Raw genomic sequence first — 15,002 nt, forward strand, 5'->3', positions numbered from 1 at the left:
AGTCGTCTGCAGGAAAAGGACACGGTTCCTCAGGATCGTGGGCAGGATTCCTCATCACGGGGTGGGGAAGGGGGCTGCTGGTGACACTCGAGGGCACAGACCCCAAGAGGGAACACGCCAGAAGCAGGAGGGTGACCCGGCTTGGTGATTCTGTCACTTGGCCAAGAAGAAACCTGGCTCTGAACTGCCTTGACCTAAATACAAACAAAACCTGAGGCCCATTTACTGGTTCTGGACCGTTTGTGGGATGATGGCCCATCTCTCAGAAGCTGCGGAATACCCATTTCTACCAGAGATGGAGCACTTGGAATAGGTACCTGCCCAAGGGCACCCAGGTGCCGCCCACCTCACCCGGGCATCCCCCTGGGAGACGACGGTGTTTGCTACTCAACAACGCTTTTCTTTATGGGGAGGAAACTCTGGTTCCACCAGCCCCCGAAAGCAGAGGCTCCCAGGGCCCCACGCCGGCAAAAAGCCTGCCCAGGCCCCTCCACCTGCCAGGGCGTGGGATGGTGGGCTGGACTGTGAGCCCACAGCGGCCCCAGTTAAGAGACAAGTTGCTTGTCTGACCCAGGACAGATGTTTCCCTCCCTGATCCAAAGTTCCTGGATCTGAAATGATGTTTAAGTAGCAGGGTTCTCTGCTCTAGTTGACATGAAAGTCATCCGGGGAGCTTAAAAAAACAACAAAAGATCAGGTCTTCGTCCCAGGTCCATTGTTAAAAGAATTGCTCAGAAGGGAGCTAGGGCATCTTCAGTCTTTAAACCTCCCTGGGTGGTTCTCGGTCATGTCCGACTCTTTGTTCCCAGGTGGCGCTGGTGGTAAAGAACCGGCCCGCCGATGCAGGAGACACAAGAGACAGGGTTGGATCCCTGGGTCAGGAAGATTCCCTGGAGGAGGGCACGGCAACCCACTCCATCCAGCATTCTTGCCTGGAGAATCCCGTGGACAGAGGAGCCTGGCGAGCTACAGTCCACGGGGTCACAAAGACTCAGACACGACTGAAGTGACTTAGCACACACAGGAGATTCTGCTCTGCAGCCTGCTAGTGAAGCTCTGTACCAGCTGCTCTTTGCGGGCCAGCTGGCTTCTCTAGTCTATAAATCTGACCCTAAAGGCAGCTCTTTCTTTCCAGGAGGAGGCCGGCCCAGGGAGCAAGCTACTAAGGCAATTCAGCAAGGAGGTGGGAGGGGCCAGGTCACCCATCAAGAGAGCGCCGGCCGCTCATTACCTGGCTCGGCCTGGAAGAGGGAGGGAAAGGGCCCCAGAAAAGACCGCACGGTTGTCTGGGTCTCAGAGACCTTGGAAACCATCCAGAACTCATCAACACTGTGAGATTAGGGGGTCAGCGGAGGGGAAAGAACTGAAAACAATTAAGGCATCCATCGTCCCTCCTCCACTTTAATCAGACTCCAGGGGTGCTTGGAGGAAGGAAGGACCCCCTTCTCCACCAAGCTGCTCTGCAGGATTGTGCTTCAGGCCTAGGCTGCTGTGTGGCCTTGAGCAGAGTATTCAACCTCTCTGGGCCTTGGTTGCTTCTTGCACAAACAGGGAGACTCAGAACGGTGACAGGCTTCCTAGGGTTTCGGCACAATCACAAGTTAACACAAAGTTTCCACTACAGTGCGGGGACACAGAAAACACTCAACGAGTGTTAAAAATTATTCCCAGGCAGGGTTCCCTGTGGCAAAATAAACGGGGAAAACACTGGGCTTAAAGAAGATAAATCGGTTTCTTCGAGGCAAGATTTCTCAAAATAACAATATTAATAATGATGATGAGATGGACCTCAAAGGCTGAGAAGACGAAATGGAATGATGGATGTGTGGAACACTCAGTCCCAACCATGCACATAAGGGGCCCTTAATAAACGTTACCGATGGGTGTTACTGACAAGCCGGGGGGAATCTTCAGGAGAATCGGCAGGTGTGCGAGCATCCCGGCCTCCTGCTCTTTCCCTGCAGGGCGGGGCCCAGGGGAGGATGGCCGTGCCTTCTCCAACTCCATCGCAGAGGGGTTGGAAAAACGGACCCCGCCAGCATGAGAGCTGCAGGGGCCTGGTTATCAGGAAGAAGGTCTGGAGGGGAGAGAGCGCTGGGCTGAACGGTGGGGACAGCTGGCAGCCACCCCTCTGGCCTTCCCACACTCCCCGTGTGAGGCGTGTCCCCATGGGAGGGGCAGGAACCTGCGATTCAGAAGAGTTTTGCCACTCTCTAGCTGGGTGGCCTTGGGCTAGTCGCCAGGCCTCTTTCCACCTGCATGGTGACGGGACACGGACTACAAATCTGAGCTTGTCTCCAGTTCCTTCTGGCTCCGATTCTATGAATGTGCAATTCTGCCCAAATGAGGGAAGGGAGAGAAAAGCGAACCCTAAACCATGGTTATTGTTTTCTAACCGTGATCTCCGTTTCCAGACTTATTGGAGGTCTTCTAACCATCATCCCAACTCCAGACATATTTGGGGTAGTTTTTAGAGAGATTTTGATGCCTGCTCACTCGCTTGGCCATCGCGTTTCCCAGGGTGAGGAATTCCATAGCAAAAAAGGGATGAGTATCCAGTCCTACCTGTCAAGGGATGGGGAAGAGAGACGCCAAGAAAGGGTCTCAAGTCAACCCCTTCTGTATCTAAACAGACCGTTCAACCCATGATGCCGAATGGTCAGAGTTTTACAAGAGGTCTGTGACCATATGCCATATTTTCCAAACTAACCGTCAAGACCCATGACATCACAAAGGGTTTCTTGTGCTACCAGGTTCACGATGCAGTCTCGGAGACAAAATGTAGAAGCTGACATCTTACTTTTGGTAAAAGGCACGTGATTTGTGGGTAACAAGGGCAGAACACCTGAAAACAGGGGTGTCCCATGAAATGCAGGTAACTTGATCAACACGCAGGTGACCTTCCCTGTACATCTGTCTCTTCTCCACGACAGAAGGGCTGCCCTTCCCATCTATGGAAATGGCAAGCCTCATCGTCCCTGGCATTCCCACGAATACAGCAAGACCCGCCCTGGATGCTTGGATGGGCATCCGCCTCTCCCGGCTGGGTCCAAGCCTCCTCCCAGCACCCTCCTGCCTTCCTCTAGGCTTAACCAGACAACTCGCTTCCACGAAACTGACTGCAAAGTCACGATTCCCCCCATTTAATTTATTAAGCCACTAAGAGACACAAAGACCTGCCTGGGTCTTACATACCCACGTCGGCGGCGCTCCTAGACTGTGAACTTCTCACCGAGGGGGTGAACCCAGCGGCATCTCCCCGTGTTAAAGGTTGAGCACTGGCCTGGGCCTGGGTCCCACTCCGGTTCTTAATTTCCTGCTGTCTATTGTCTCTCTGATAAGTGCTGAACGAGGGGAAGGGATTATTTAATTGCTTTAAAGATATCAAACAAGCCAGGGTGGAGGTTATCTCATCTGCAGCCCTTCTATTTTTCTAGCTCAAGGTTTGGTTACTTAGTTACTCAGCAAGCTGCAGAGGAAGGAGACGGCCCCACGGGTGACAGAACAGACTTCACTCAGCAGGTGGAGGGGAAGCCGGGAGAACGGCCATGAGGACTCAGAGACGGACCGGAAGCGGAGGGCAGCCGCCCAGTGCAGGTGGCAGCAGAGTCAAACAGCTCTTTCGAGGCATTCAAAGCCCGCAGAGGGAGGCCTCCATTACCTGGACAAAATCAACAGCTGTTCTAGATTATACAGTTCCTTTGCATTAGGTGGCCAAAGTACTGGAGCTTCAGCTTTAGCATCAGCAACAGTTCTTCCAATGAATATTCAGGGCTGACTTCCTTTAGGACTGACCGGTTTGATCTCCTCGCTGGCCACCTGATGAGAAGAGCTGACTCACTGGAAAAGGCCCTGATGCTGGGAAAGATTGAAGGTGGGAGGAGAAGGGGACGACAGACGATGAGATGGTTGGATGGCATCACCGGTTCAATCGACATGAGTCTGAGCAAACTCTGGGAGATTGTTTGGACAGGGAAGGACAGGGAAGCCTGGCGTGCCGCAGTCCATGGAGTCGCAAAGAGTCAGACACGACTGAGCGACTGAACAGCAGTTTCTGCTATCAAGGACAAGACTGTTCAGACCCTACTTACCCGCCCCACAGTGGAGACAGGCGTGTCTGAGGTGAGTGGATCTGTCGGTAGTTTTTCCAGGCTGAACTCAGTCCACCTGCCATATAGGGAGGCAGCGGAGAGGAGGAGTCACAAGGAAAGGCCAGTGAAGGGGGATGTCACTGCATCAGCTCATCCGAGATGAAGAGACTTGTTCGAGGAGGTCATGGAGAAGATGTGATCACTGTGTGACCTGAGAACTGTACTGGGGCAATCAGAGGCTTTCTGCCCCCTCCCCCTGTCCTTGGCCATTGCAAACACTCCCCGTGCTAGGAGCCATTTCAAAGACACAGTCTTGAGAACAGTGTGCTGTTGAGACCATCAGACTGAACCCCACTAAAATGAAAGTAGTTAGTCACTTAGCCATGTCTGACTCTTTGCAACCCTATGGACTATAGCCCGCCAGGCTCCTCTGTCCATGGGATTCTCTAGGCAAGAATACTGGAGTGGGTTTTGCCATTCCCTTCTCCAGGGGATCTTCCCAACCTAGGGATTGAACCCAGGTCTCCTGCAAGGCCTCTATAAACTTCTAAGATTCTGGTGAGTGGGTGCATCTTGCAGCGCCCAAGAAAAGCCTCATCAGTGACTTTTCTGCTTCTTAAACCGGCCACCTACCGATCTGAAGTGGCTGCCTTTCCTCTTCTCTCCTTGCCCTCTGTGTACAGGGGAGGCTCTCCGTTCTGAATTTCACGTGGGAAACTTCTGAAGTTGCAACCAACACACGTACCGATCACCCCAGCAAGCTGCCCTGAAGAGAGATGGTTATTTAGCTGGTTCTTCAGGGGCAGTCTGGCTTTGCTGGTAGAAGTTCTATAAAACTGGGGGGTGGGGGGGAATGCATTGTCCCATTAGAGTTATCCTGAGAGCTGGTGGGGAGGACATTGACAGCCACTGGTTCGCTTCTTGTAGAGGTTAAAAAACGGAATTTTTTTTTTTAATGACGCAGGAGTTTGGCACTAATAATTTAAGACCTTTGGAAAGATAATATGGTTCCCGGGAAGGGAATTTGAGACTGGAATAGGCGTTTCCTGGATCTTCCTTTTCCTGGAAACCAGTTGGGTCACTGGTTTTAAACTGAAAGTGCCAGCAGGTATTGCTGTGGCCCCTGTCCCCCGCCCTACCCACCGAGTGGGGGGCGTTCTCTTGAGTTCAACCCCTGCTGCCCCCGGTACTATAACCAGCCTTCCATCGTCCAGCTGGTGGTGAGCAGGGGCACCCCACTTGTGTCAAGCTACGCACCCAGCCCCTGTGCCCGGCACACAGAGAGAAGCAGACTCCCAGACCGGCTGGAACACGAGTCAGCCACCCGTCCATCTGGCCCTGAGCACCAGGATGACCAGCATCTCAGAAAGAGACACATCCAAGGATAACCTTGATTTCCACCCTCATGGTGGGTATCCCAAGACACAGCTTGGCCCAGATAGAAATTGGCAGTTATTTGCTACCTTACCTGCCAGTCCCCTACCCAGGTCTCTGGGGCTCACCCTACCTGCTAAACAGTCTTTGGACGGTAAATTTCACTGGTGAATTGCAAAGCAGATAGCAGCACTGGACAGTCAGAGCCAGCTCAGCCCACAGAGAAAACTGTAGTTGGCGTTTGCTTTCCGTTTTCTCATCCTCTAAAACTGTACTCAGGATGGGGAGTGTGTGTGTGTATGTGTGAGTGTGTGGAACTGTGTGTGAGTGTGTGTACTTGGAGGAGGGTGAGGAAGGAGAGGCTGCAGGACTGAATATGACTTATTAAACTCGGAACAGAAGCTGAATCATCACGGCCAAAAAATAACTAGCTGTACCTGCATGTGACAACCCCTACTTCATGCATGTCTGTTTCCCTTTGCTCCCTCCCAGGGGGCAGGGGGAGGGGCTGTGCCCAAGGTCAAGGTGAAGGAAGGGGATGGCGGTAGGGCCCCTGCGTCTCCAAGTCGTGGAGAGAGGGTAGAGTTGGGATGAGCTGCTCCAGTGTTGCGCCTCTGATTGCTCTCCCACCTGAATTTTGGAACCAAGTGCCGGCTCAGCCCTGGGCCGAGAGGCGCTGGCCACTGCATCCAGACGGGCATTCCCCTGGCCCTGTTTTCCTCCCGCTCCTTCCGGGGGCCTTGCGCCTGGAAGATGACCCACTGCTTTGCAAAGTTGTCTGAATTCAGACATGGCAGAGGTCGCCCGGCCGCCACTCCAACTGTCTGAAATAGGCCGGGTGAGACAGAACTGACTCTGTGAAGGCGGAGGGAAGACAGCGCGTGTCCGTGCCACCGATCTTGGGGAGGCTGAAATCGCTTGACCCTTCGCGCCCCGCACGCGCGTCTGCCTCTAGCCCGGGTGCCTGCGACCTCTGCCCGAAGCCACCCCGGGATTCTCCCGCAGCGCATCCCAGCTCGCCCACCCGACCCGGCGGGCGGAGCGAGCTGCGGTGACGTCATGGGGGGCGTGGGGACCGGAGCCGAGGTGCCCGCGCTCCGCACTGCCAGTCCGAGCGGCGCAGCCACCCGCGCGCGCGCTTGCTCCCCCGCGCCCGGAGCCTCAGTCCGCGGCGCGGCTCCCGGGGTCTGCGGGCCACGCGGGTGCTCCGAGGCGCGACGCGCGAGCGGAGCCGGCGGCTCTAGACGCCGAGCGCCGGCCAGGCAGCTGCGCGCCCGGGCGCCGGGCTGGGATGCGGACAGCCGCTGGGCGCCGGCGAGCCGAGCTGGCGGATTGCAGCAGCAAAGCAAAGGTGAGGCGTGTGGGCGTGCGTGTGCGTGTCTGTGGGTATCTGAGAGAGAGGAACGCACTTGGGCACCTGGGTGCCTCTGCGCTGCGTGGAGGTGCGCGCCCGGCGTGCCCAGTGTGGGTCCCGGAGCGTGGCTCTCCACCCTTGGGCTTTCGCGGGTGGTTTTGGTGGGAATGAACGCCAGCCGGTGTCCCGGCGCGAGCGGGGCGCCGTGGGTCGCCTGTGCTGGAACGGACGTGTCCGCACAGCTGCAGGCTGAAGTGCGCGGCGTGCGCCCTTATCCAGCCCGGGTCTCCCAGCCGAGTGTCCAGGTGGCAGCTGCTGCGACGGGGACAACTTCTCTGCCAGCCGCCTGTATCAGAACCCCGACGCGAGGACAGCGAGGGTAGCGAGGGGGATATCGCCGCGGCTGCTGCCGGCGCGCGCCCCCGGATCCCTCCCCCACCTACCCCCAATCCGAGCCCGTGAGTGGCAGGCAGCGGAGCAGGAGAAAAAAAAAAGAGGGGCTTCTCCCTTGTTCTTCCTCGCCCAGCCGGGGACACGAATCCCAAGCGCTGTAGCGTCTGCTCCGCCCGGGTGGAGAGGACCCGTTGCCCAGGTTTGGAGAGACCTAGTCTCTGAGCAGCCCGCACCCCGCGGAGGCACCGGCCAAATCCCCCGGCGGCGGCTGTCGGCGGTTCCCAACCGACGCTGGTGCCCGGCCCCGATCTGCCTTTGGAGATAAGGGTGCTGGCAGGACAATCCTTAATCCCTTCTCCTCTGGAGATAGCAGGGAATCCTTTAGGAAATCCTTGGGTCTGATGGCCAGCGAGTTGGATGGTGTAGAGGCAGATTTTCTGTGCCAGCCTGGGGCGCCCACTGGAAGGGCGGTGGGGACCCTTCCTCTTCCCTCTGCCCCTTCTGCCAGCGATGCCTCGGCTTCTCCTAAGCGCCGGAGCTCCGGGTGGCCTGCACCTGGCTGTTGGCTCTCCCCACCTGTGGGGCTCACCCTTCGGACACCGGGAAAGGGTTAGGAGGCCCGAGCGAAGTGGGGTAGGGGCTGAGTGGAGGAAAAGATGCTGGAGAGAAAGGGAAAACTGAAGTTGAAAAGGATTTAGGGTCATCTGGGATGCGAGGTCCCATTCCCAAAGCTCAGTTCTTAGGCTGGGAACCACAGACCCTCTGGGATGGGAGGGGATGCTCTAGATCAGGGGTCCCCAACCTCCAGGAAACATCCTGAAATCATCTCGCCCTCGGGTCCATGGAAAAACCATCTTCCCTGGAACCGGTCCCTGGTGACAAAAAGGCTGGGGACAGCTGCTAGACTGTTCTCACCCTCCTCTCCAACAGAGCTGGGCTCAAGCTCAGAGGAAACCAACAATCAGGCATTTCCCATATCTAATGATTCTTAGACTGGATAAATAAAGCAGAAAACCAAACTTCCTGGTGCATTTAATCACAATCCAGCAGGTAGTGACGCCTGGCATTGGCGTCCACTTTTGATGAGACGCCAATGAAGCAGAAGTCTCTCGGAGAGCCGAGGCAACTGACTTCATTGTTGATGCAATAACATTCACTGTGATTCAAACTCATTTCTTCCTCGGAGGAGGCTTCTCACTCCGCACTGGCTCCCCAGCTTACCCAGTCTGCCACCTTCACCAAGCTCTGACCTCTGTCTGGGGCTGCCTCTCTCAAAGGTGGAGAATGTTGCTTCTCAGAAAAAAAACAAAACAAAAAAAACCTGACCCTATTCAATCCCTTCCCATTGCATGAGACTCCAGTCAAAAAGGCAGAGTCAGGGCTGGAGGTCAGCATTCCCTCCCCTGCTGGCATCATCATCACTACCCCTGCAGCCCCGGGGTCTTCAGTCTGGCCCAGACATCACAGCATGACTTTGCAGGTCACACAGATGGGGTGCTGGAAATGCTAGTGATAAATGTCCACCCCAATGCAGGTGGTTTAAATAGGCTTCTGGGTTGGAAGAATTAAAATAACAAAACAGTTAGAAATGATATTGGAAACAGCCTGTGTTAATCCCAGGACACCAAAAACAGTTTCTTCACAGCTTCTGTTTTTAATTGCTGCCAGTTTAAGCTTTTTACCCAACTCAGATATTGACTCCTGGGTCCCCAAAGTACTTTGCAGAAAGATCAGCCATGAACCCCCAGACCCCCACTTTTCAGACAGTGTTATGGTGGGGAAGTCAGCACAGAAAAGATAAACAGTGCTCCAGGCAGTGCAGAATGAACCAGGGGCAAATGTGGGCAAGCGCCCCGCAATACTTGTTGCTGGCTAACTCCCCTATAACTCATCAGCAGTCTCTTCAAGCAGAAACGAACAATGTCCAGTCTTCACTCAGGCGCCAGGGAAAGCACCCTGCTCAGGGGACATGCGTCCTCCAGGTGGACTCCTCCCACCATGAGCTGAGCACTTCACCGCTTTGCCAGCTTCCCTCTTCCCAGAGGGACCTCTTCCCTGCCGTCCTTACTTCCCACTTCAGGGACTCAAGACCCAGCTCAAGCTTCCTCATGCGAAGCCTCTGAATCTCCCAGAAGAGAAAGGCACCCTCAAGTCCCTTGTTTACATCTCCATGCAACTCATACCCTAAGAGTTGGTACCCTTCCTGTCTCCCCTCCTAAGACGTCACCTCCGTGTCTGGCTCATTCCTGTATGACAAAGAAGTGTCCCAGGGATGTTTTTTAAATGACCATAGATAAATCATTTAATTACGTGATACGCTATTGTTCTACATCTTAGACCAAGCCAATAGTGCCCCCATTATTTTCTCGGCATGGAGGTAAGACCAGAGTCGGCTGCTGCGAACCAAAGCCCAGTTATCAGTCACTGGTTTTCCAATCCACTGAGCAGCGGCGGTGATGCTGTGAAAAGTGGAGAAAGCTTGGGTGTCCTGTGTTCAAATTCCAACTTCACCAGTGATGCTCAAGGGAATGGGAGCAAGTTCCTTAAACTCGCTAAGTCTCAGTTTCCTCATCTGTAAAATGGGGATAATTATCCCCACATCATAGGATTGTTTGGAAGGTCAAGGAGACAGTAGATGTGAATCAGTGTTTCAAATTCACTCTTGTGAAAAAGCCTGCCTTCCTCCCTCCTGGATCCTGGTTTTGCCCTTAATTAGAGGATCACAGGTAAATTCTCCAGGGTGTAAAAAGATCCCCAGCATCCTGATGGGGGACTTGGGAAAGGATTCTCCTGGGCACCAGGAGGTCAAGCATTGGGTATTAGAGAGAAAGAGAGGAAACAAAAATCAACTAGAGCCTACATTTTAAAAATAAAAGCAAGCCAGATATTTCTTTTTAACATTTAAGATTATAAACTGGTTCATTGTGTAGGCAGATTTCAATAAATTAGAAATAAGTTGGTATTCATTGGAAAGACTGATGCTAAAGCGGACGCGCCAGTACTTTGGTCACGTGATGCAACGGGCCAACTCATTAGAAAAGACCCTGATGCTGGGAAAGATTGAGGGCAAAAGAAGAGGGCGGCAGAGGATGACATAGTCAGATGGCATCACCGACTCAATGGGGATGACTTTGAAAACTGGGAGACAGTGAAGGACAGGGAAGCCTGGCGCGCTGCAGTCCATGGTACCCCAAAGAGTCAGACATGACTGAGCGACTGAACAACAACAAATGAAAAAGGGAGAAAAGAGAACCTTTTTAGAGTTCTAGTTAGGAGCCCAGCACAGTGCTAGGCCTTTTCATCTTCATTTCATCACTTCGTCATCATGTTACCCCCATTTTAACAAAGGAGAGAGTGGTTGAGTGCCTGGCATGGGGTCACATGGTCTCCATGGTTTTTTCACCTCTAAAGTCTGGGATTTTTCCACTATGGGATTTTCAGAATAGAAAGACTTCAAAGCAGCTGTCAAGTCAGCATAGATCTCCTCAAGGGGGAAAGACCAGGAACGCGGGTGTCAGACTCTTCTGAGGCAGGGCTTCTCCAGGCTCTGTAGTTTTACATTCAGATCAGCCCACCTCATAGGAACCGCTGTCTTGCAGGTAGAGTCAACTCCCATGTGTGTGTCATTAAAGATGACAAGACAAACTGGGATGACTTCACTCAAACCCTTCCCCGCCATTGGAAAAACAACTCCAGTGGCCTGCATGCTGGGGCGAATGAGCTGGTAGCGCTCACACTGGTGTGAAAGACAACACACTTTTCAACTGAAGAGTGTCTGACAAATGGATGAGGAAGCTGTGGTACATATACACCATGGAATATTACTCAGCCATTAAAAAGAATTCATTTGAATCAGTTCTAATGAGATGGATGAAACTGGAGCCCATTATACCGGGTGAAGTAAGCCAGAAAGATAAAGACCAATACAGTATACTAACATATATATATGGAATTTAGAAAGATGGTAATGATAACCCTATATGCAAGACAAAAAAAGAGACACAGATGTACAGAACAGACTTTTGGACTCTGTGGGAGAAGGCGAGGGTGGGATGTTTCAAGAGAACAGCATCAAAACATGTATATTATCTAGGGTGAAACAGCCCAGGCTGGATGCATGAGACAAGTGCTCGGGGCTGGTGCACTGGGAAGACCCAGAGGAATCAGGTGGAGAGGGAGGTGGGAGGGGGGATCGGGATGGGGAATACATGGAAATCCATGGCTGATTCATATCAATGTATGACAAAAACCACTACAATACTGTAAAGTAATTAGCCTCCAACTAATAAAAATAAATGGGGGAAAAAAAAAGAGTGTCTGAGAGGCCAGACCAGAAACACGGGAAGCTGGCGAGAGCTCAAGTAGCCTCTGGCAGACGAGTCAATCTTCTTTTCCTCCTTGCAGATGTCACAGTGGATCCTTTGCCTCTGGGACCCATGAAGGTGAGAATAAGACCTCTGGCGGGTTGGATCTAGCCTAAGACTAGAAGGCAGCCATGGATCTGGCGTCTGAACTCAATGAGACCCAACCTTGGCTGACCTCTCCGTTTGACCTCAATGGCTCCGTCGGGGCAGCCAACATTTCAAACCAGACAGAGCCGTACTACGACCTGGCCAGCAACGTCGTCCTCACCTTCATCTACTTCGTGGTCTGCATCATTGGGCTGTGTGGCAACACGCTGGTCATTTACGTCATCCTCCGCTATGCCAAGATGAAGACCATCACCAACATCTACATCCTCAACCTGGCCATCGCAGACGAACTCTTCATGCTGGGCCTGCCCTTCCTGGCCATGCAGGTGGCTCTGGTCCACTGGCCCTTCGGCAAGGCCATCTGCCGGGTGGTCATGACCGTGGATGGCATCAATCAGTTCACCAGCATCTTCTGCCTGACGGTCATGAGCATCGACCGCTACCTGGCTGTGGTCCACCCCATCAAGTCGGCCAAGTGGAGGAGACCCCGGACAGCCAAGATGATCAACGTGGCTGTGTGGGGCGTCTCTCTGCTGGTCATCTTGCCGATCATGATATACGCTGGCCTTCGGAGCAACCAGTGGGGGAGAAGCAGCTGCACCATCAACTGGCCGGGTGAATCTGGGGCCTGGTACACGGGGTTCATCATCTACGCCTTCATCCTGGGGTTCCTGGTGCCCCTGACCATCATCTGTCTCTGCTACTTGTTCATCATCATCAAGGTGAAGTCCTCCGGCATCCGAGTGGGTTCCTCCAAGAGGAAGAAGTCTGAGAAGAAGGTCACCCGCATGGTGTCCATCGTGGTGGCCGTCTTCATCTTCTGCTGGCTCCCCTTCTACATCTTCAACGTCTCCTCGGTCTCTGTGGCCATCAGTCCCACCCCAGCCCTCAAAGGCATGTTTGACTTCGTGGTGGTCCTCACCTACGCCAACAGCTGTGCCAACCCTATCCTCTATGCCTTCTTGTCCGACAACTTCAAGAAGAGCTTCCAGAATGTCCTCTGCTTGATCAAGGTGAGCGGCGCAGACGACGGGGAGAGAAGCGATAGTAAGCAGGACAAATCCCGGCTGAATGAGACCACAGAGACCCAGCGGACCCTCCTCAACGGGGACCTCCAGACCAGCATCTGAACTGCCTGGAAACCCATCACTCAGGCGCCAAGCTCTGCCAAAGGGCCGTGCGCTCCCCAGCCCCAGCCCCCTGCTTCCTCCCACCCATCACTTCTAGAATGGGGATCTGCTCAGCAGGAGTCCAATGCAGAGAACAGGGTTTGACTTGGCTTGCAGGAGTGATGTATGAAACTGATTATGCCCCCCTTAAAGGGAACATTTAGACGCGGGCAGACAATTCTGAGTCTGGAGAAGAGGAGATCAGGCCTGGGTGAGACCTTTAGAAACAACTGAAATGCAACAAAAACAGAAAACTCTGCGTGTTTGTGTGTTTAAAACCCCGTACGTAATCTTGTGGTCTTACATTTATACTTGCGTATCCTTATCTAGTCCCTGTATAGCCATGACCTAGGTGTGTTTCCTGAGTTCAAAGAGACAAGGAGCAAGTTCAAATGTGCATAGTATAGAGGGATGTTTATTCCAATATGGTACCCGCAGAAATGGACTTACCATGAAGCCAATAAAGTTTAAGCTTCAGGGGTCTCTCTTGCTTGGGTGGTGTGCTCACATGGTCATATGCTTTTGTAAAAAAAAAAAGAATGAAAGAAAGAAAAATATGTAAAAGTAAGATATTTTTGTATTTTTTTTCTTAAAAAGGTCTTCTTAAATTGTATAAGCTTCCAGCCTCACAAAACTGGCCTCTGTCCCTAAGTTTTTGCTTCATTAATTTCAGGCAAGTTAAATCAAAGCTTAAAAAAAAAAAAAAAAAAAAGGGTGGGGTGGAGAGAGGGAGAAGGTACTTAAGACCCAGAACATAAATTCATGTGTTTCCTCCTCTTAGATATAATCAAAGGATTATTCATCTCTCCAAAAGGACATTAAGTGGTTGTGGTCATCGATCATTGTATTTATCAAGACATGGCCTGCTCTAAGATTGCATCATTTTCTTCTTAAATTGCCTTAATTTTTCCTAGGGAGCCATGGAGGGGAGTGGGGTTGGGTGAAAATCACTAACGTGCAAGGCAAAAAATGGACAATCATTCTTAGAGGGCAACAATTTTATTCTCCTCACCATGAAAATAAATGAATAAGAATGAAGCAAAATTACACCTTTATAAGAAACCATAAAGCTGGGGTTTTTTTAAAATGCCAGACATGTTTTCCCAATGAAAGAAAATGAAAATGTTATTCAACAACCTCTCAAAGGTACTTTTTAAGAACTTGCTACAAAGCTGGGCGCTAGTAAAATCACAGTTCACGCGGAAGATCTGAGGGCATGGTTCCAAAAGCGTCAGCACACGTGCCAGCCAATAAACACGCCGAGGGCAGGGGGCGCGGTGTGAGCGCCGGAGGCAGCCCCATCCCTCAGGTGTGGTCGTGCCACCTTCCTCACCCACAAAATACACAGCAGACATCGACCTTTAATCCACGGGCTCCCTGAGCTGTTACTCCTCAAGCACCATCACACATAGGCACTTCACACCATCAGTGACGTTTTTCTGTCCCTGAAATTGAAGACAGGCTTGTATACGGGCAACAGGAAGAGAGGCAAGGCCCATTTCATTGACTGGTCGCAACTTCCGGGGTACAGAGAAATACCCACTCGGGTGTTTGCAAGGATGCCATGGTCTCTGGGATTGTATGAGAGCCTCACTCGTTTGGTTTCAGGTATCAATTTCACCATGTTTAAAAACACAACATGTTTTGCCTCTTCCGGTCCCTAAGCACGGGCTGTCAGGATGACTAAGAACTCCACCTGTGGTCATCATGCTGCTTTTGTTCTCTCTGCCTAGGTAATTCATGCCACCTCCTCCCCCAGAGCACTGACTGAGGCCCAGAAAACGTCTTCAGAAGCACTGACGACGTGGACTTCCTGGCGGCCCAGTAGCTAGGACTCTGTGCTCCCACTGCAGGGGGCCCGGGCTCAATCCCAGGTCAGGAAACGATCCCATGTGCTGCAACTGAAGATGCCGTGTGCCAAAACTAAGACCCCCCCCCACTCCAAACAGCCAAATAAATAAAAAATAAATGTGGTTTTTTTTTAAGATTGATGATAGATAAGTCCATGCAGAAATAAAAAGAAGTACAATTATGAGACTATAAAGAAAGTTGTTACACACAAAAAAACGCATGCAATACAGACTTCCCTGGTGGCCCAGTGGTTAAGACTCCACACTTCCACTGCAGGGGGTGTGGGTTCCATCCCTGA

General features: G+C 52.4%; 2 protein-coding genes across 2 annotated transcripts in view; one reads left to right on the plus strand and one right to left on the minus strand.

Annotated features, from left to right (window-relative positions):
* Positions 1–15,002, minus strand: part of SLC39A11 (solute carrier family 39 member 11) — a 365,940-nt gene that overhangs the window by 325,496 nt on the left and 25,442 nt on the right. The gene's annotated exons all lie outside the window — the stretch shown is intronic.
* Positions 6,561–13,421, plus strand: SSTR2 (somatostatin receptor 2). The gene is made up of 2 exons (XM_043453396.1): positions 6,561–6,816; positions 11,617–13,421. Exon 2 carries the CDS (start codon positions 11,708–11,710, stop codon positions 12,812–12,814), a length of 1,107 nt encoding a protein of 368 aa, XP_043309331.1. The 5' UTR covers positions 6,561–6,816; positions 11,617–11,707; the 3' UTR covers positions 12,815–13,421.

The sequence above is a fragment of the Cervus canadensis genome, chromosome 1, assembly GCF_019320065.1.
Source record: "Cervus canadensis isolate Bull #8, Minnesota chromosome 1, ASM1932006v1, whole genome shotgun sequence".
Classification (NCBI taxonomy): domain Eukaryota; kingdom Metazoa; phylum Chordata; class Mammalia; order Artiodactyla; family Cervidae; genus Cervus; species Cervus canadensis.